This window comes from Castanea sativa, chromosome 12 (genome assembly GCF_040712315.1).
Source record: "Castanea sativa cultivar Marrone di Chiusa Pesio chromosome 12, ASM4071231v1".
NCBI lineage: Eukaryota > Viridiplantae > Streptophyta > Magnoliopsida > Fagales > Fagaceae > Castanea > Castanea sativa.
In genome coordinates this window covers 26,279,158-26,301,484 of record NC_134024.1, presented here as the reverse complement: position 1 = coordinate 26,301,484, position 22,327 = coordinate 26,279,158, and the positions used below count along the sequence as shown (strand labels likewise).

The 22,327-nt window shown below is 32.5% G+C and overlaps 1 protein-coding gene across 1 annotated transcript; it reads left to right on the top strand.

The window, feature by feature from the left end:
- The first annotated feature begins 2,680 nt into the window (after positions 1–2,680).
- LOC142621301 (putative wall-associated receptor kinase-like 16) lies at positions 2,681–12,257 on the top strand. The gene is made up of 3 exons (XM_075794620.1): positions 2,681–3,872; positions 5,477–5,668; positions 11,238–12,257. The coding sequence occupies exons 1-3, from the start codon at positions 3,062–3,064 to the stop codon at positions 12,215–12,217; spliced, it is 1,983 nt and encodes a 660-aa protein (XP_075650735.1). The 5' UTR covers positions 2,681–3,061; the 3' UTR covers positions 12,218–12,257.
- Positions 12,258–22,327: the final 10,070 nt, after the last annotated feature.

Here is a 22,327-nt window from a genome sequence, read left to right as displayed (position 1 = left end):
AAGTGAAGTCCTATGTTAGATACTAATGAGAAAAGTGAGTGGATAATATAACGTACTTGAGCGCATTTTCATTTAATTTTAGCATTTTGGGTTAATTGATGTCTTTATAAATTATATTAACTACTTAATAAATCTTCTCAAGGTGTTTGGTACAATAGCAGAAGAAACTATGTAGTGAAACCCTTAGATGCATGAAGGGAGATAATTAGTTAATCCATCGTAATAATACATTTGCATTAATTAAGAGTAATGTATATATTGTTTAGCTTTGACCATATAGACTATATGACAGAATTGGATTTATTTTAGCATGTTGCAGACAAGTTCATTCTATTAAAACGTACCGTTCAGTCTCTCTTTTCCCCCCCTTTAATTCAATTAAGCTAATAAAAGGATAGACGGCAGACTGGCACATGGACAAAGGAAGATGCATCGCTAGAGACAATGTTTAGTAAGTCAGATAATTCATGCTACTTGAAATTCTACTTTCAGAGATTAAGGCAGACCATCGAAGGCCTTGCATAGGTGAGAAATCATGTTACCCGGAGTTGTCATATTTTAAAGGGATTTAAATATCCGACTTTAAACTTCTGTGAGAGTTATGCAAAAATAAATTCAACTTTTAAACTAAAAAAATAGAAAGATTCCAAGTGCTGAAATGCTTCATTAAAAATCATTAATAAATTTTGAAAAATAACTTACACATACATTTTTAACTGAAATCGTGACTTTAAGTTAGTATTTTAGTTCAAAACGTGCACATATGTAAGTTTGTACATATTAGTGTGTAAACACGCCCCATAAGAATTCACCCTGAATAGTGTGAAAATTGAATAGGCGGAATGTACCCCCAGGTCTTGAGGTTGTCAGTTAGAAGTCCATGTCTTATTACTGCCAAACTTTGACACTCATCAGTGAGAATATCAATTATATGACATGGTGTTATATTTTTTTTAGAGGAATGCTACGTTATAGATTATTTTATAAATTGTTTATAAGATTAATTTTTTATTGGTTTTCATCTAAATTTATTATTAATATCACTTTTTTATTTATCATTAACCACTCACTACATTGGTCGTTTATAAAAAAATTTATAAAAAAATTTGTATTGCTCTATTTTTTATATTCAATAAAAGAACAATTTTTAAAAAGTTAATGGATTCCAACTTAATTAACACTACCTATATCAAAGGTATCCGATTACACTGTTGTGTAGACTTTTGTGATAGAATTTTTGCGACAGATACAACTTTAATTGAAAAGTCTTCAGCATTTTGAACGTTTGTTAAAATATAGTGAATAATTATTAAAGCTCTAGATTTATAGAGAATGAACAGTAAATTTTAGATTTTAAAAAAATAAAAATTCAAATTTCAGCTTATATTAAAAGAATACAAAAGAATTTTATAGGACTTAGAAAGCTCTATATGTTCTTGCTAGCAGACACCGTCTTTGATTTTATTCTTCTTTTTCCAAAAAAAAAAAAAAAAAACTTTATAGCTCCTAAAGCACACTTAAAGCTCTTTTTGGATTGTATTAAAGAACAACTAAAAGAACTCTAAATTGAATTGAAATAGTAAATTTAGTGATTTAGCATGAGCTTCTCAAATAATTGTAACAGTATTCCCGATATAATAGGATCCTCTAATTCCTATTCTTTATGCCTCTCTCTCTCTCTCTCTCTCTCTCTCATGATAAAAAATAATAAAATTAAATAAATAAGAATATAGCTACTGATATTTACTAAAAAAAGATATAAAATTTTAGAAGTTTTTTCATGTTAAATTTAACTCAAATTGAAAGAAAAATAAATTATCATTTTTTTAGAGGAAGAAAAAGAAGTTAACCTGAACAAACTACCAAAAAAAAAAGGGTTATGGTTTTAAAGTTTTATAATTATATATAATTTTCAGTACTTTTAACAAAACCATTATTTAATTTAAAAATATTTATCTATGTTACTATAATTTCACATCTAAAATATTTCTCCTAAAAAAATTGTATTTATTATAAAAATATTTTATGCTTTTCTTAATATTGCAATAACCTTACCGGTGAGCATCCACAGTAATGGAGCTAAAAATTTAGCAATTTAGCTCCACCAAAAGTTACTTTATCTATTTTACCTACACACATGCTGCAGTAGTGGATCTATTTTAGCTTTCAACACAATAAAATAATATAAACATCACAATAAAATAATATATCTACCACAATAAAATAATACATCTCATTACAATAAAAACACCACAATAAAAAGGTAATGTGAACACAAAATAAAAAATTATTTTTTTTTAGCTCTCATGAACAGTGCACATCTATCTATAGATGTGCACTGTAGCAATGAGCTAAAAAACTATAGATTTAGCTCTACTGCTACATGTTTTTTTTTGTGTTTTGGTGGAGCTAAAATAACTATATAGCTATTTAGCTCCACTGCTGCAAGTACTTTAAGAAAGTGCAAATAATGTAGATTCTTTGCCTTTGATTAACCACTCAAACCCACGTCGGTCATATTACAAACGTATTTCTCAAAAAAAAAAAAGAAAAAAAAAAAAAGAAAAAAAGAAAAAGAGGAGTAAAGTGGTCTGCCTCTCCCCCTAATCATCAACGTGGCCAAAGGATATCCACCCACATTTGTACCAAACATTTTTAAAAAGATTGTCCACTCCTCTGCTTATCTAAAAGTCTAGACAGATTGGCTATTGCTCAAATCTCTCTCTCTCACTCTGAAGAAGAAGCAGCGGCAGAGCTGCAGTTTCCTCTCTTTCTCTGTTTCCTCCAAAGCCTAGTTCGGCTCCTCGTCGAAATTAAGAGATATTTCTTATTTTATAATCATTTTTCCACATATTCTCTGTTACAATTTTATTTTTTTAGATTTTAGTTCAAAATTTGTTTGGCATAAAAAAAAGTTTGAGGGTGTTCTTAATTTTTTTGAGCCAGCTCTCGCCAAAGAGGTACTTGCCTTCTATAAAGTTAGCCACATTTTGCTGTCTATAGCACAAATTAAGAAATTCTAAATTTTACAATAGAACAGAGACACAGAAAAAGCAAAACCATGGCTTTGCGTGGAATGCTTTTGCACCAACAGCTGCTACTTTGGTTGACAATTTCAGCAGTAACAGCAGCATCTCAACTCAATTCGAGATGCCAAAGGAATTGTGGAAGTGTTAAAATCCCCTACCCGTTTGGAACAAGCTGGGATTGCTCCCTTGATGAATCTTTTCTCATTAATTGTCAAAACATATCTGGGACTCCAAAACCATTTCTGGTCGCAGGTTCCATAGAAATCCTCAACATATCACTGAATGATGGTGAGCTGCTAGTCTCAACCTCTCTAACCTCTAGATGTTTCAACAATCGTTCTTCACAGAGCATATGGTCAAAGTTTCCCATCTCAGATAGGAAGAACAAATTCATTACTGTTGGTTGTAACATTATTGCGTATGTTAGAGAGTCATCGGGTAGCTATGCGAGTACATGCATAACAATCTGTGACGGTAATAGCAGTGTGGTTAAGAGGCCTTGCTCTGGCAAGGGCTGTTGTGAGACTTCTATACCTCAAGGAGTAGTAAATTTCAATGTGGAGATGCTTGAACCCATTTCATGTGGTTTCGCTTTTGTAGTGAAAGAAGAGGAATTTCACTCTCTCTCTTTCGATCTTCAAAATTTACAAAATAAATCAACCGTTCCTGTGGTGCTTGATTGGACAATTGCAAATAAGACATGCGAAGATGCTAGAAAACTAAAAAGCTATGCATGTAAGGCAGATCATAGTGAATGTCACTATTCAACCAACGGTCGTGGGTATATTTGCAAGTGCTCTTCAGGTTTTGAAGGGAACGCATACACCGAAAATGGTTGCACAGGTACTAGCTAATATATATTAGTTTTTTTTTTAATAGAATTTCAACTTGTGGGTTTTTTTTTGGTTGATAAGTATGAAATTAACTGAAAATGTAAAAGTTGGTTCTACAATTCGTGACTGCATCAATTGATTAGGATATATATATATATATATATATATATATATATATATATATATATATATATATAGTTCAATTACAGTTAATTTTAGGTAAAACTCTATTAGCTAAGTTTTAAAAAGTTTAAAATTTTACTCCAACGAAAAAATTATATTTCAAAAAAATTTAAGAACTTTAAAATGAATTAATTTTTTTTCAATTATTTTGATAATCTATTATACTTTTGTATTTTAATATAGTAAAATTCACACATTGTTTACCATATGGCAAGTGGTTCAACATATATTTGCATTTTGGTAGTTTAATCTTGATGAAACTCTATTAAAGTTTCAAATGCTAAAGTTTCAATAATATTTTTGAAATATATTTTTCTTTTATATAAAATTTTTAATTAATCTGTGTTATCTTAATATAATAAAATTTACAGATATATGTTTCCATTTCGATAACTCTCTTCTTCTTTTTTTTCTTTTTTTCTTTTTTTTGGCTTTAATCTCATTTTAATTTTGGTTTGTTATATAAATTTTGAAATACCTTTCTCTGTTTTGGATATTAGAGTGAAAATTTTGGATTTTGATGTGATTTGGTTTTTTTATTTTGGTTTTGAATCATGTTTTGTTGCATTATGTGTCCTAAAAGTGTTTGTTTCATTTTTTTTTTCCTACTTAATTTATAAATATTTTGATATGCAACATGTTAATTTTTTGGTTATAGCTAGATTGAACAATTTTGGATTTTAAGAAATTTTGTTTTGGGTAATAATTGTAATTTTCAAATGTACTTGGATGACGCACTTGATTCTGTAATTAAATATTGTTTGGGAATGACTATCTCTTTTTCTTTTAGAATTCTTGAGAAAAAAAAATTCATCTTGACAATAGAGAAATTAATTTTAGTTATAATGTGTATATATATATATATGTATATATATATATATATATAGTGTTAACTTTAAGAAAAAAATTTCTTATGCATCACATAGGTTAACAACTAATGTATATAAAACTAAAAACATTTGGATTGAATTTATAATAGTTTGTCACATCATCTTTTCATGTTTCATAATTTTACATGTAATTATTCTAATAAATATTTTTAAGTAAGCAGTGGATTCAATTTTATATTTAAATACCAACACATCATAATCTTGTTGCATCATATTTTAAAAAAATATTATAATATATAGTTTCATAAAAACACAATCATAATAAAAAAAAATATCAACAAATAAAGGAAAAAATGGTAATATTCCCAATTTTCTATGTATTACACTGGTTATTGACTAGCATTGAATATTACAACTAATTTATAGTTGCATCGAGAACTTTACAGTTCAGCAATATTATCCATTGCTTCCCTAAAGAAAAACCTAAAATTCCCATCCTCCATTCTAATTTATTGAAAAGAAATAAGAAAGTTATTTGAAGTAGCTAAATGAGCACAAAGGTTGTTTATGTTCTGATGCATGGGCTGCAACTGTGTTTCAGATATTGATGAATGCAAAAGATCTCACCCATGCAACCAAATATGCCATAACACTATTGGGGGTTACAATTGCTCTTGTCGGAAGGGGTACGAACTAATCTACGAAGAGAATGGAAAGGGTTACCGAACAGTACCGACAGGTTGTCATCACATCCGTGGCAACGAACTCGTTAAGACATCCATCATTGCACTGTGTAAGTATAATAATGTATATAAGAATTGTATTATTATTATTATTATTATTATTATTATTATTATTATGATGGTTAATTCTATTAACTTAACTTAAATCTCTAGTGCTAATCAGATTTAAAACATTTTAAAACTGTTTAATTTAGTTTTACCACTGCACACTCTTGGTGCGATGGTTACTCTACAAGTATAAGTGTTTGTGGGGTGTAGGAGGTAAGGGCTGGGGTTCAAGTCTCTAAGAGGAATCTTTACACACATATACACTTAGATTATACTAAAGTAGAATTTCTGTCTTGTATTAAAAAAAAAAAATAGTTCTTAAAGTCAACTTTCTCCCTAAATTAGTTCTTGATGAGATTTTACATTAGAGAATGTTATTTATTTTTATTTTTTTTGTTATTCATCTCTCTTTTGACTTCTGATTCTACCTTCTTTTTTATTTCAATATTTAATTTTTTATATTTTGAATGTTTGAGGTTTACTTCATTAATTTTGAAACTATAGAGTTTAATTTGAACTACACCTAAACGACGACGTCTTAAGTGAAATTTCTCACCGAAAAATAATACATTGAAATCTTAGCTTTTTTCGGGTTACTAATGAATTTTGTTAAATTAATTTTTGAAGTCTCATTCATAACTGAAATCAAAGTATTGACTCCGGCATTGTTTGATAAGAATGTAGAAAGTTAAGAGGAAATAAAATATGAAAAAAATGAAAGGAAAGACGAAAAAAAAGAAGGAAAGAAGTAATTAAAGGTTTCTATTAGGAGTGTTTGATGATTGGAGGAATAAAAAACTAGAAATAAAATATATTGCATTAAATTTCTATTATAATCTTAAGAGAGTTATTTTTAATAAATTTGGAGTTGGAATTACTAATATAATATATAGAATAGTATTTTCCTTGTCATAAGTCATCTTGCTCAATTGATAGATCTAGATGTCTCTAACGTTTAGGGTTCAAATCTTCATATTTCATTGTAATTGTCAAATTATTAAAAAATGAATCTCTTTCTTGTCCTCTTATATGCAGAGACGATCAAAAATAGTAAATCTGGATAGAAAATAGCCATAAAGATTTTTCTTTATTTATAACTTTTGTTGTTTAATTTATCAAATAAAACAAAAGGGCCAAACACCAATTATCTCAATATATTTGCATTATCAATTTGGTCCATAACATTTAATTTTGTCAATTTCATTCTCCAGCTTGCTAATTGAAGAATCTCAACAATAAATTGTATCAATTTTGTCTCTTAATTTTTAAAATATAGTCAAACTAGCTCATCCTTCAACTTATAAAATAAATTCAATTTTATGCCTATAAGTTGTTTTAGTTAAAAGATAAATTTGATATCAATTAATTAAAATTGAGATCATATAAAAGAAACAAATTGAAACTAACCAAAAATACAGTTTGGCCAACAAAATATCGATCTATATCACTTTCTGTCAAGTTTCAACCAAAGGAGAAGCACAGACTTCCCTAATTCCTAGTTCCTACCATACCCGATGACAATATTATTAGGTTCTAAAGATTTAGGATTAAATGTTTAGAATTCTATTTTGTATGTGTTGGCAAACTGAGAACAAAACATATCTAGTCTATGTGTTAGGCATTACTCAAAGATATGTGTTTCAAACTTCAAGTTTGAGCTAACTGTAGAAAAGAAGAGTTAAAATCTGCCAAGTTCGATTGATCGAAAATTAGATTCGACTGATCGAAAATCGCAGAAATCAGATTCTGCAAAATTTTAAAACAAGGCCCAACCCCGCGAAAACGTTTAGTGTTTCAATCTAACTTGTCCACATATAAAAGGGAAACTCTATCTACGTTTTGAAGCTCTTTGAAAGACTTGTGTGTTACTTCTTATGAGATCTGAGAGGTGTTATACATTCTAACTACACAAGCATCTATCAGAGCAAGATCTACAATCAAGCATTGGTAGAACCTAGTTGATGCTAGAAAGATCAATAAGTGAAGCTGATTTGAAACATTTGAGTGGGATCTCAAAGTCACAAGTGTGGGTGCTTGTGTTACAGTAAGTCCAAGAAGAGAAGGAGTCTGTGTATTCGGAGTTTGCACGTGGTCGTGTCAGTAAGTTACTACTTGGGGTAGCAATAGATTTAGGGTTAAATCTGATTGTAAAAATTTCAATTCTCTTATAGTGGATTTGCTTTATTTTGAGGATAGTTATGTCAAATCCTCCCTAAGTTTTTACATTGAAACTGTTTGTTTCATTGGTTTTCTTAGGTCATCATATCGTAGTGTTATTTACTTTCCACAGCTTTGCATGATATAATTTATTATTGTTTAACCTAGATTTAAATAATGAACCTAAGTAATAACTTGACTAATATATTAGATTAAACAATCTGCTTTAAGGGTTCTAAACAAACAAATAAATGTCACTTATTGGTTCTTTCAAGTAAACAACATATGTACACAAGTCAAAGTCTGTGGTGTAGCGATCCAAAGATTTCAAACGGAGAAATATCACGAAACTTTTTTTCATGCTTATGGATTGCCATTGGCCTCTCTAGTCAGTGGTCACGTAATTCACGTTGTCTGTTGGGGACTAGATCTCTCTCTCTCTCTCTCTCTCTCTCTCAGGGTATGTTTGGTTGGGTGGATTTTAGGGAGAATGAAAAAAAAAAAAAAAAAAAAAAAAAAAAAAAGAGAGGAAAATAGGAGAGGAAATGAGTGGGAAGGGTGTTTGGTTAAGAGGGGGAGGGGAGAGAAAAGTGGTGGGGCCCACAAGTTTTCTCTTCTTCCCCTTTAAAATACAATCTCTCCAAATTGGAGTGAAAAGTGGAAAAAATATTTGGACAAAACTGGCCCCACCTCTTTTAATGTTTCTGGTTTTTTTTTTTTTTTTTTTTTTTTTTTTTAACGCTGGTTTTTTTTTTTTTGCTTTTTTTTTTTTTTTTTTCTTTGGTTTTGTTAGGTGTGGGTTCTTCTTTTCTTTCTTTTTTTTCTTAATTTTTTTAGTATTTTTTTAAGAAAACACTTTTGGATGATTTGTTATGCTATTTTTTGAAATGCCCACTTTTATCTATACACAATTTTTTTTTAAAGTATAATGTATTACTTTTTGTTTTATTTAAGAGGGACATGATGGTAGATTTATACAAGCCTTATTTTCAACCAAACCAAAAACTTTTTCATCCCTTTACTTTTCCACCCTCTCTTCTTTTCCTATTTTTTTTTTCTTAATATTTTTTAGTATTGTTTTAAGAAAACACTTTTGGATGATTTGTTATGCTATTTTTTGAAATGTCCACTTTTATCTATACACATTTAAAAAAAAAAAAAAGTATAATGTATTACTTTTTGTTTTATTTAAGAGGGACATGATGGTAAATTTATACAAGTCTTATTTTCAACCAAACCAAAAACTTTTTCATCCCTTTACTTTTCCACCCTCTCAACCAAACACAAATTAAGAAAACTAAAAACTTTTCTATCCTCCCACTTTTTCATCCTCCCTCTATTTTCTATCCTTTCACTTTTCCATCCTCCCAACTAAATGAACCCTTAGTGTAAAATTATCCTCCGTGATGTAATGATTGAAAGCTACCATAAAACATTCTATATTATTTTTCTCGGCCAAGCCATTAAATAAATAAAGAAAATTTTTAAGAATGAATGAAGTGTAATGGGAATATTTTATATTTCCAATGAGAATATCGAGTAGTAGTCTCATTAGAATAAGAAATGACATAAATACGAATGTCCCGAATTTAATCCGCAAGATACCATGATTAGAGTGAAAAATGACGTAGATCTCTATGATTGAGGGATTAGGAGGTGTCAATTCAATTCAATGATAATTATATATTTTATGGTGTCTTATCTTTGTGGTTCTAAAGACCAATATTGGAATTTAGGGCTTTAACGATTAAAACTCTTTATTACAAATGATTATGATGATGATGATATTAATAATATTAACAATGACTAAATAAATTTTAGCACTAAATTGAATTAATTGAGTTCATGAAAGTACAAAACTTTTGTATTATGTCCTCTCATATCATCTCTTACAACTTTTTTTTTTTTTTTCAAATTGGTTACCTGAGGTATCAACTTCAAAGCATTTTATCTTATAATTGTCAAACCCTCTAGAAGCTGTAACTATTTATAATTACTTATTGGGAAATGCTAACGGATGCCTTTAGGATAATGGTTAATAATTCATTTAAAGAAAGCTTTTATGGAAAAAAAATTAATGTTTTGATAACTTTTTTCATTTTTCATAAAAGTAGTGTTAAAACTTTCCTAAAATGGATTATTAACCATTGCTCTGAGGGCACTTGCTAGCATGACCCTTAATTATTGAGCATAACTTAGGTACAATACTTAGATGTTGTTCTTTAGGTTCTCATTTTAAGATTCTGCAATATGGATTTTTCTAATGGAATGGAAGTGTATGTTTTAGTTAAGTAGTTACATAGCTGAATCTTAAGAGAAGAACCTAAGGAGCAGCACTTAAGGTACTATACCTAAGTTTTGTCCTTCATTATTTATTACAAAAAAATTTACAACTTAAACTCTACTATCAAACAGACCCTTAATGTTAAAGTTGAGGGTTAGTTTTTTGTTTTCCAATTGACTTGGTGAGGATTTGAGGTCTTCACCGACATATGTTATCAATCCGATGTTCTTCTAGTATACTGTTTCTGTTTTTTTGAATTCACTGTCATAGACTATGCAAAAATAAGATATTTTGAATAAAAGAAGAAATTTAGACATTCAAAAAGATAAAAACATGTACCTGCATTTGGTTATATATATAATTGAGGCTTTTAATTCTCAACTAGCAAGGTTCACTATCCAAACAAGTTCAAAAACCATACGGATTGACTCTTAATACTACTTGTGGGAGGTCCAATCTTTGATATATATGCCACGATTTTTATATAGAAAAAATTATACATTCTTGGCTTCACTAATGTCTTCTTCATAATTAACAGAGGAACACAACGTTGTTTTATAAAAGGAGATATATATGTCAATTCAAAATGTGGTTTACCAGTACTCTTTCAATTGTATATTTTTAATTTTGATATAGTTTGTCATTACCAGATTTGAGAGCCGCTCGCAGCGGAGTATATGTTTTTTGTGGCAGTTACGTGATTTAGAATTGAATTGGTTTTAGACTTTTTGGTTTCTACACCTAATAATTTACTTGCCTCAAAAATTAAAAACTTAGATGAATACGTAGATAAAAATTGAACTCCAATTGAAATCAAATTTAGAATCAAACTGGATTTGTACTCTTTGATTTTTACACTCAATAATTAACTTGGCACAAAATTAAAAATTAAATGGAACACATAGTACAAAATTGAGAATCCAATTAAAATTTAATTGAATTTTTTCTGAGTTTTGGCTACGAATATATAAATAGATATAGATTCCAATCTTGATTGCATCTTCATATCATACGTATGTTAAATATTTACTTCTCTATTGTATCATAATTTTTGCCATTACAAAGATATTAACAAATTTAAAGAAGTTAAAATGATCTACTTGGTGAAATGCAAGTTTGAATATGTGCAGGTATCAGCGTAAGCCTCTTAATATTGCTTTTGGGAGGTTCTTGGATATATTGGGGTCTAAAAAGAAGAAAGAACCTCAAGCTCAAAGAAAAATTCTTCCAACAAAATGGTGGTTTATTGTTAAAAAAACAAGTCTCTAATCACGAAAGTTCTGTGACAACCAAGATCTTTACTGCAGAAGAGTTAAAAAAGGCCACCAACAATTACGACAAGAGTACAGTCCTTGGCCAAGGAGGCTATGGAACAGTGTATAAAGGGGTACTATCGGATAACACAATTGTTGCTATTAAGAAGTCTAAAATTGGTGATCAGAGCCAAATTGAGCAATTCATTAATGAAGTGATTGTGCTTACCCAAATTAACCATAGGAATGTGGTTAAGTTGTTTGGCTGTTGTTTAGAAACAAAAGTGCCTTTACTGGTTTATGAATTCATCACAAACGGGACTCTTTATGACCACATTCATGATAAAGGCCGATCATCCTTACTTTCTTGGGAAAAACGTCTAAAGATTACAATAGAAATAGCTGAAGCACTTTCATACTTGCATTCAGCAACTTCTATGCCAATTATACATAGAGATGTGAAAACTGCGAATATACTGTTAAATGATAACTACACAGCAAAAGTGGCCGACTTTGGAGCTTCAAGGTTAGTTCCTCTTAATCAAACACAATTGACCACTTTGGTACAAGGAACTTGGGGGTATTTGGACCCAGAATATTTTCAAACTAGCAACCTAACAGATAAAAGTGATGTCTATAGCTTTGGTGTTGTTATGGCAGAGCTACTGACAGGTAAGAAAGTACTTTCTTTTGACAGACCTGAAATTGATAGAAATCTAGCAACATCCTTTGTTTCTGCCATAAAAGAAGATTGCCTACTTCAAATTCTTGAAGTTCACGTTGTCAATGAGGGTAATATTGAGCAACTAAAGGAAGTTGCTAATCTTGCAAAAAGGTGCCTAGAGTTGAGAGGATAGGATAGGCCTACTATGAAAGAGGTGGCAACAGAGCTGGAAAGATTGAAAAAACAACGACTAGAAAACATTGATGTCTATGCAAAAAAGACTGAATTGCTTAATGCAACTAGGCACTCTTTCGACATTGATACTGGCACCGGTGGTTCTACCAGTACAATTGCTGAGCATGATAGCATGAAAGACCAATTACCGAAACTCGTGGATGATGGGAGATAATTACTTGCTCCTTAGTAATATATTGGTATCAATTGACAATAAGAATTTGACATGTGTGTTTACTTTTTTCTTTTTCTTTTTCCTTTTTTGATAAGTATCATGTGTATATTCTTAATTGTATTATGTATTTGTCTTGTGAGTTATATTTTGAATATTGGTAGTTGTAGTAATTGAGTGATTGTATTTTTAGGTTTTATATATATATATATATATATATATATATATATTTATTTATTTATTTATTTGAGACGTAGGAGTCCAATGACTCCAATCATGTCTTTTATATTGATTTTTTATTGATTGTGATCATTTGGTTCAGGGGTGACGTTTATTACATACACATATTATGTTATACACACCCTCACTCATACGCTTAAATTGCACACAAATTGTGACTTGAAGTAAGAGTTTTGGTGTGTGAACTAATTTTTAGTTTTTACCCTTTCGTTTAATGTAGTTTTCATTTATCTATTTCTTACTATTGCTAAACCTATGAATTTTCGAATTTTCTTTTCCTCCCTTTTTCACACAAAATAGAGTTATTGATATATCTCTTTTGATTGCCAATAATTAGTTGGACTAGATGATCGAAGTGGAAGTGCAAATGTTTTATTTTTTATTTTTATGACACTAAATTGCTTTTGAACATGTTATAACTTATAAACTAGCTAGTACTTATTGTTCACATACACACTTATTTATTTTGCCTTCTTTAATTTATTACTTTAATGAGGTTAATAACAACTAGATATGACAAATTATCGCTTGTTCTAAAAGTTTTCGTACTTTTTAATTTTTAATTACATGATAAACTAATGCGATAATGCTTGATCTAAAAAATGAATTTAATTATTTAATTTTCTTAAGAGAATAATTATTTAACTAAAACAAAGTGTAAGTTCCTAATCACTTTGCACGAAAAGCCCACCATTTCTTCTCCTTCCTTTGGCAACAGATAAGCCCCCAGTGACTTACGACACCAAGGGATGAAACCTCCCCCCCCCCCCCTTTTCAAATTGGAGATTCTTCAATTGAAAGCACATTCTAATTACTTCCATATTTAATCTTTTATCCTCTTGATAAGATTGGAACTTCTAAATGAGAGGCCAATAACGTATTGACCCCTTGTGATGGATTAATTGATTAATTAGCCAAGTTTATTAATTAATCAAATTAACATGCAAAACACGTGGTAGCACAAACAAATCACCAAATAACTAAATGTACAGCGGAAATTAAATGACACAGTGATTTGTTTTCAAATGGGTAAACCTATACGGCAAAAACTCCACCGGGTGATTTTAAGGTCACCACTCCTAAGAATCCATTATTATCAAAATAAGCGGTTACAAGTAAAGGAATCCCAGTACCTTATACCAACCTAATGTTGAACCCTTACCCCAATATACAATTGCATTTGTTCTATAGTGACAATCTCTCATTTTCAATGCACGGCTCCTAGTACATGACTTACCAATTGATGCTTGGATCCCAGTATACGGCTTACTCCTTTGCACGAATCCCAATACGTGACTAACTCCACAACAACCCTTTGATTGTTGTAGTTGATTTGCAGCAGCTTCACATAGAAACACGAATAAGATCTTCAATGTTGGTGCAAGAGACTTTGCTTGGTTACAAAACTCAAAGGCGTACAAGAAACGCAGCAAAAACTCTTTCTTTTGTAGGAGGAGGCTAGGGTTTCGAAAAGAAAACCTTATGAAACTCTCTAGGGTTCTGTTTTTCTTTTTCCACCTCCTTTAAATAGGAGCTTAATGGGCTCTCCTATTTCAAATAGGTTTACATAAACCTTGGGCTTTTCTAGTCCAATAAGGACTATACAAATCCATAAACAAATAGCCTTTTAGAATAAAAACGTTGCTGGCTATAGACTGAATCCCGTAAGCTCGATAGATCGAGACATGTGTTGAGCTTTAATGAATCTCGACAAATTGAGCTTCTGTCGAGGAGGCATCGAGACCTGCAGATTGCACTTTTGTTAAGCAGTTCTTGAGTAATCTTCATGTCTTGAATTTAACCACTTGTAATGATCATTTTGAACCTACTTAGATTTACCCAAATACAAGTAAAGTGTGTTTTGTCAAAGGATATGCCAATAAAAAATGTCCCTAACAATCTCCCCCTTCGGCAATCCGTGACAAAACCACAAGAGTACATTGAATGTCCTAGAATACATTCTACTCAAGATTACAGAATAAATAAGCCTTGTCTAAAAGATCTGAACCTTGGAAGTTGCTGCAAGAAGAAGGTTCGGAATCTTGACTTGGCTTTAACTTGTCTTTCCTAAGAGGTACTAAACAAAACACATCAAAGTACCATGTGGAAAATAATGACAAATTAAATAAACAAGAAACATGTGTGTAAAGAAATAAAAGAAACAACATATGTGAGATTAAGAGTGAAACACATACATCATCATCAAATATAGAAACAACACATGATGTATGTAAATGGTTACAAAACCAAAAGATACATAACACAAAAATATATCAATAGCAATGTGTATCAAACTAACTTGCCCCCTAAGTTAGTTACATCAAAAACTTTCTTCCCTTTAACATGAAGTTCTCCCCTTAATTCTATTACTCTTCTTGAGGAATGACATTCAATTCTCAAATTTCTCCCCCTTTTTGACACGATTGTTAAAGGGCATAAAAAACCAAAAGACCTAACCAGAGATAGACAGAAAACTAATATAGAGGGAACGAGGAGAACAAGGAACCATAGACTTACAAGAAAAAGAAAAACAAGATACCATGGACACAAGGAAAAAAAAATGCAAAACAAAGAAAAAATGAAATGCATGCAAGTGTATCTTGATGGATTGAGAGCTATTGAGATGCTATCGAGCCAACCTCAATGGATCGAGAAGTTGTCGAGGATCTATCTGCCAGACAGAAAGTTTCTCGATGGATCGAGAATCTGTCGAGAGGTGTCGAGGAGTTGTCAAGATTGCTTTGAAAACAGTTTTTCAAGAAGAGAAAAACGCAGACATGAATGCAAACAAACACGCAACTCAACCAAAGATCCAACCAACATTTTAAACTCTCAAAAAATCTCTCAATTAAGAAAATGTCATGCATTGAGGTCCAAAGCACACACACACACACACTAAACAGTCTAACCAATTTTATATTTCAAAAAAAAGTTAAGATAGTTTACTGAGCATACATTAACATATGTAAACCTTGTGATGGCCAAATCACATTGTACTTGCACATGTATCAAGAATAACAAAGAGTGTTGCGTGCTGTGTGTGAAAAACATCGCAAGGTTGCATAAGTGTTTCTATGTTATGATGATTTGAGATATGAGTAAATCAATTTAACACACACACGATCATCACTGCTTGATGGGGACTATCACCTTCGATGTACATCCTATAACTCCCACATTTCCTAGAATTCATGCTTACAATCATATATAAAGCATTTTGATCTTTTTGCTTTTATTTTTCTTTGCATATTTTTCTTTTATTAAGCATATCATGCATGGGTATATAAGAGAGAGAAAAAAAAAAACTCAATTATGTTAAGTTTTTTGACATTGCACTTTTGCTATGCTGAAGCATACCGATGTCATTTCATGGTTGGCAGGCAATAGTGGTGAGATGATTATTTATGCTTTTTTCTTAGGATTTTCTAGTTCTTCTAGTCAAAAAGAGTGATACGAGTGTTAAATATAAGAGATCACTTAACCTTACTCATCACAAACATGAGCCACCAAGCTCACTTGCTTAGTTGTGCATAAAGATACTCATCTTAGCTACAAAAAATACAAAGTTTAGAAAACTTTGTTTCATTGGCCATTCAAGGTACACAAGTACCAATGTACACATACACACACTGTGTTTTTTATTTTTCTGATTTTTCAAATTTTTTTTAATTTTTATGAAAGAAAAACAAAAAGAGAAACAAAACTGAAAAACAATCAAACAAAAACATGTCAAATAAAGTAATGCATAAAAACTAGACTGTTTCAAAAAGAAAGCAAAACACACGAGTAATGCAAAAACAAAAACAAGAGAGGGAGAGAGAAAAAGTGACTAAATCACTTGGAGTCCTTTTCCTCCCACACCTTGGAAGAACCTTTTCTTTTGGCGAACCCTTGAATCGGTGGAGAGGGGGAAGAATTGCACCCATTCAAGTTCGTAAGGAACATGAGAGCCTTGAGTAGATCTCCAAGATGAGCAAGGGAGACTGGAAACTGACTCAAGTTTCCTGCCGAGACCATGCTGTTGCTCTACTGAGTGGCTTGCCACTTATAGCAATTTGGTCGAGTGTGTCCAGCTGCCCCATAGTGATAACAGACATGAGCAGTTTTAGAACTACTCGGCACCTTAGAAGGAGGTTTAACCTTAGAGGTTGATAGAGACCTTAACTTAGGACAATTTGGCCTAATATGACCAACAATATGACAATGATGACAAATGAGGATTTTTATTCAACCTAGGAGGAGTTTTAGACATAGGTTTAGAAACTTTAGTGTTAACATCAGATTGTTTACTTTTGTCTATCTTAGCAATATTAGCCTTCAACTCTTCATTGTTCCTTTTAAATGGAGGAATATAAAAATCTTTTTCTTTTGAGTTAGACTCAACAACAAGTTTGGCACTAGTTAATTTTTCAACTTCAGTTTTAAATTCAACTAGTTGCTCTTCCAAACTCTTAATTTTGTCCACCTAAGATGAAATTTGATTTTTAAAATTCTCATTCAAATTATTGGCTTCATCCAATTTTGCAATCAGATCATCCTTTTCAAGCTTGACCTTTTTAAATTTAGCTTTTAACTTTGTAGAGCATCCAAGAGACTTCATACAAAAAAAATAAAGCTTGCAATAGGCATCTTGAATATCATCATCATCATTCAACACAAGATCATGCAAATCAAAACAATCAAGAGTTTCCATGACAACAGGAGTCAATGGATCACACAATAAAGATTAAATCCTAATCAGAGTGTACCTGCTTTGATACCACTTAATAGGCCAAAAATGTATTAACCCCTTGTGATGGATTAATTGATTAATTAGCCAAGCTTATTAATTGATCAAATTAACATGCAAAACGTGTGGTAGCACAAACAAATCACCAAATAACTAAATGTGCAGCGGAAATTAAATGACACGGTGATTTGTTTTCGAATGGGAAAAACCTACATGGCAAAAACCCCACCGAGTGATTTTAAGGTCACCACTCCTGAGAATCCACTATTATCAAAACAAGCGGTTTCAAGTAAAGGAATTTTAGTACCTTATACCAACCTACAGTTGAACCCTTACCCCAATATACAATTGAACTTGTTTTGTAGTGACAATCTCTCATTTTCAATGCATGGCTCCCAGTACGTGACTAACCAATTGATGCGTGGATCCTAGTACGCGGCTTACTCCTTTGTACGAATCCTAGTACGTGACTAACTCCACAGCAACCCTTTGATTGTTGTAGTTGATTTGCTACAGCTTCACATAGATACATGAATAAGATCTTCAATGTTGGTGCAAGAGCCTTTGCTTGGTTACAAAACCCAAAGGCGCACAAGAAATGCAGCAAGAACTCTTTCTTTTGTAGAAGGAGACTAGGGTTTCAAAAAGAAAACCTTATGAAGCTCTCTAGGGTTCGGTTTTTCTTTTTCCACCTCCTTTAAATAGGAGCTTAATGGGCTCTCCTATTCCAAATAGGAATGGCAACGGGGCGGGTTCGGGCCGGGTTTTTGCATACCCGGACCCGACCCGCGGGGCAAAACCCGAAACCCGAACCCGGCCCGAATAATAATCGGGTTTTTTTATCGGGACCCAGACCCGCCCCGCCGGGCCCTGCGGGCCCCACGGGCCCCGTTTAACTTATTGGGCCTAAATTTGGCCCAACCAAAAAAAAAAAATTTGAAGCCCATTAAATTTTTTTTCCCCTAAATTCAAGCCCATTCAAGCCACTGATATAATATAAAACTTCCAGTCACAAAATCAGAATTTTCTCAACTTATTAGCCTGATTAAAATAAGCAACAGTTCAAATAAAGACAAGTTTGCAGATTTCTCTCCTTCCAATTCCAAACATAGGCATAAAGTTTTAACACAGAACAACAAAATTCATGATACCAACACCACTAAACATGAAATCACATAATCCCATAACATTAAAAGATACAAATATTTTAGATTTTGGTCCCTCAATTTGAAATTGAAAGCGATCGCCTTTTAGTCCCTTAGATGATGTGGCCAAACTAAAAACCAATCTACTATCACTTGGTTAAACACATTATTAAGACTAAAAGCAATCAAGTTTAAGTAGTTAAGGACTACAAAACTGACTACTTTAAGATATATGAATTGAATTTTATGCAAAACTGAGAGATTGAAGAGCATGGAAAAAGAAAAGCATAGAAATGAACCAAACTTTAACAGTAGTGAGAACAATTGTAGCGTGCTTCTCCTGCCACTCCGTCAGATCTTTACGCACATTCGACACCGTCGTTGTCACGTCAGACGCCTCTGCTTCCTCTGCAAATTTCAAAACCAAACTGGCTTTCGTTTTCGTTTGGGCTAGATCGGTTTTTGTTTTGGATACCAAAACACATTAGAGAACGAACACACAAGATCAGAAAGAGGGTTGTGCGGGCTGTGCTGTGCTAAGGCGAGGGCTGTGCTGAGGCGAGGCGAGAGGGCTGTGCTGAGGCGAGGAACGAACACACAAGATCAGAAAGAGGGTTGTGCGGGCTGTGCTGTGCTAAGGCGAGGGCTGTGCTAAGGCGAGGGCTGTGCTGAGGCGAGGCGAGAGGGTTGTGCTGAGGCGAGGCGAGAGGGCTGGCGAGAGGGCTGTGCGGGCTGTGTTGTGTTGAGGCGAGAGGGCTGGCGAGAGGGCAGGGCTGTGGCGCTGTGCTGAGGCAAGAGGCGAGAGGGCTGAGTGTGAGAGAGGCGGCTGTGACCTGTGTGAGTAGAGAGTCGGCTGTGTGAGTGTAGAGAGCAGAAACTTAGGGTTACAAAATCAGAAAAAATATTTATATATATGGGGTATTTTAGTAATTTACTTAACCGGGTATTTAACCGGGTATTTAAACAGGTCGGGTTTCGGGTCGGGTCTGGATTTTTTTTGATAAAACCCGGACCCGCTTCGGATTTTTTTAAAAAAACCCATATCCGACCCTATTTTTTATCGGACCGGGTAAAACCCGGCCCATTAGGGTCGGGCTAGACCGGGTATCCGTGGGTCGGATTTAAATTGCCATCCCTAATTCCAAATAGGTTTATACAAACCTTGGGCTTTCCTAGTCCAATAAAGATTATACAAACTCATAAAAAAAATAGCCTTTTAGAATAAAAACGTTGCTGGCTATAGACTGAATCCCGTAAGCTCGATAGATCGAGACATGTGTCAAGCTTTAATGAATAGATCGAGCTTCTGTCAAGGAGGTATCAAGACCTGCAGATTGCACTTTTCTTTAGCAATTCTTGAGTAATCTTCATGTCTTCAATTTAACCACTTGTAATGAATCTTGAACCTATTTAGATTTACCCAAATATAAGTAAAGTGCATTTTTTCAAAATATATGTTAGTAAAAAAATGTCTGTAACACTAAACCCTTTGAGATGCTACCATTTCATCAATTTGGAGAGATTCTTCAATTGAAAGTACACCTTGATTCATGCCGGCTGAAAACATAAGTCAATTTTTTTCTTTTGTTATATGTGTAGTGATTTTCCAACTCTCATTTTTCCTTATAGATGAAAATAAATACAACTCTCATTTTTCTTTTCTTTACTTTTCATCGTCAAACTATTGTTTAGGCATCCAATGTTGGGTTTGTGACTTTGTTGCCATTGTTGGTGACCGGTGAGTGTTATGAGCGCCTGAAGGCGTGGCCCATGAATGCCATCATGTTTGCCATGCAAATTGCTCTTTTAGGTGATGCAAAATGTGAATCCATCTTACACTTAAGATTTGGAAAACACCACTAATTTAGGATTAAGCGGGAGAATGAAATCATGTCAATCACACTCTAATGATTTCCAACTTTCACCCTCTAAATACTACCATTTCAATTTAGAGATTCTTCCATTTCAAGCTCACCTCTAGAGTGTGTTTGGCTTTTACTTCATTCCATCTTCTCAGTCGCTTAAATCATCAAATACTATATCAGGTTAGGGCTTAAACCCGTAAAGCACCAAATATTCCGTTAAACCATGATGCATAATTATATAAATATAAAAAATACCGACATGTCATTAAAATATTACCACGTCATTGTTCAGTTAGATATATAAGTTAGGAAACTAATATAAGTTAATAAAGGGACCAATCAATAGCGCGTATTTGTTTTGAATAAATTCCCAGGCCTGGGGGATTCTCAAAAAAAGAAAAAAAAAAAAGCAAGTATTTTGTAAACTTCACGAACCAATAATGCTCACTTGAAACTTCAAGGACTAAAAACGTTCAATAAGTAAACTTTAAGAACCAATAATGTATTTAGATATTTTTCTTTTCTTTTCTTTTGTTTTCGGGTATGTTTAGTTGTGGTGAAAACAGGGAAGATGGGAAATAGAGAGAGGAAAATAGGGTGGAAAATGACATTTTCCAACGTTTGGTTCAGGAGAGAAAACAAGAGATACATAAAATAGGGAGGAAAATAATCTCTCTGGGCCCACATTTTTTTATCCTCTCAATTTGGGAGGAAAAATGCTAAATAATATAATTTACATAAATACCCCCACTTTATTGTACTCACCTACCCCTCTCACTTTCCAACTATTTCTTATATATTATATAATAAGGACATAATAGTCAATTTATATAAACTACATTTTCCATTCTCCCCTTTTTCTCTCTAACCATATAAAAAAGTTTTTCACCCTCCTACTTTTCCATCCCTCCAACCAAACACACATGAGAGAAAACCAAATCTTTTCTATTCTTCCACTTTTCCATCTTCCCACTAATTTTCCATCCTCCCACTTTTGTACTCCTCCAACCAAACGGACCCTTCTTTTCTTATTACATTTACATTGATTTTCTATATGAGATTAGCCCTAAAAGATGAAAATACATACAACTCTCATTTTTTTCTTTCTTTACTTTTTCATCATCAAAATGTTTTTGGGGCTTCCCACGAAAAGATTATAGCTTTATTGGCGAGTATTATGAGTGTCTCAAGGCATGGCCCGTGAATGCTACCATGTATGCCATAGAAATGGCATTCTTGGATGCTGCCCAATGTGGATCCTCCTAGCACTTATATTTGGGAGTGCAAGACTTAGGTATATACTTAGGTACTGTTCCTTAGATTTCCCTTTTAAGATTCAACCATGTGGATTTTTCTCATAGGATGGAAGTGTATTTTTTAGTTAAATAGCCACATGGTTGAATTTTAAGAGGAACCTAAGAAACAACACCTAATGTATTATACCTAAGTTTTGTCCTATTTGGAAATAAACCACACCAACTCAAGATTATACCAAAAAATGAATTAACCACTTAACTTAGGTCCAAGAATTGCCTTTCGACCCCTACATAAAGTTCTAACTTGAACTAGACCTTAGGTGTAGAATTAAAGTATGAACTTGAAAATGTATTGGGCACTCAAGCTATGTACTACAACAAAGTTGGTTTTTTCTGAGTGTCAAAACCCTTGGAAAAAGTATTAACAGACCTTAAAAAATATTATTTTGAGGGTCTACGAGACCTTGATTAACTTTGAAACAAATGTCCTCAAAACTAAAATTTTGGCGGCCTATGTGACCCTTGAAATAAAAATTTCAATGGCTGATGAGAATGCAAAATGTCATATTTTTTTCCCTTAATGTTTAGTCTTCTACACTGATTTGGTGCCTAAATGTACTCATTATTCTTATATTTTGATTTAGGAGCAAATGGAGGCATTA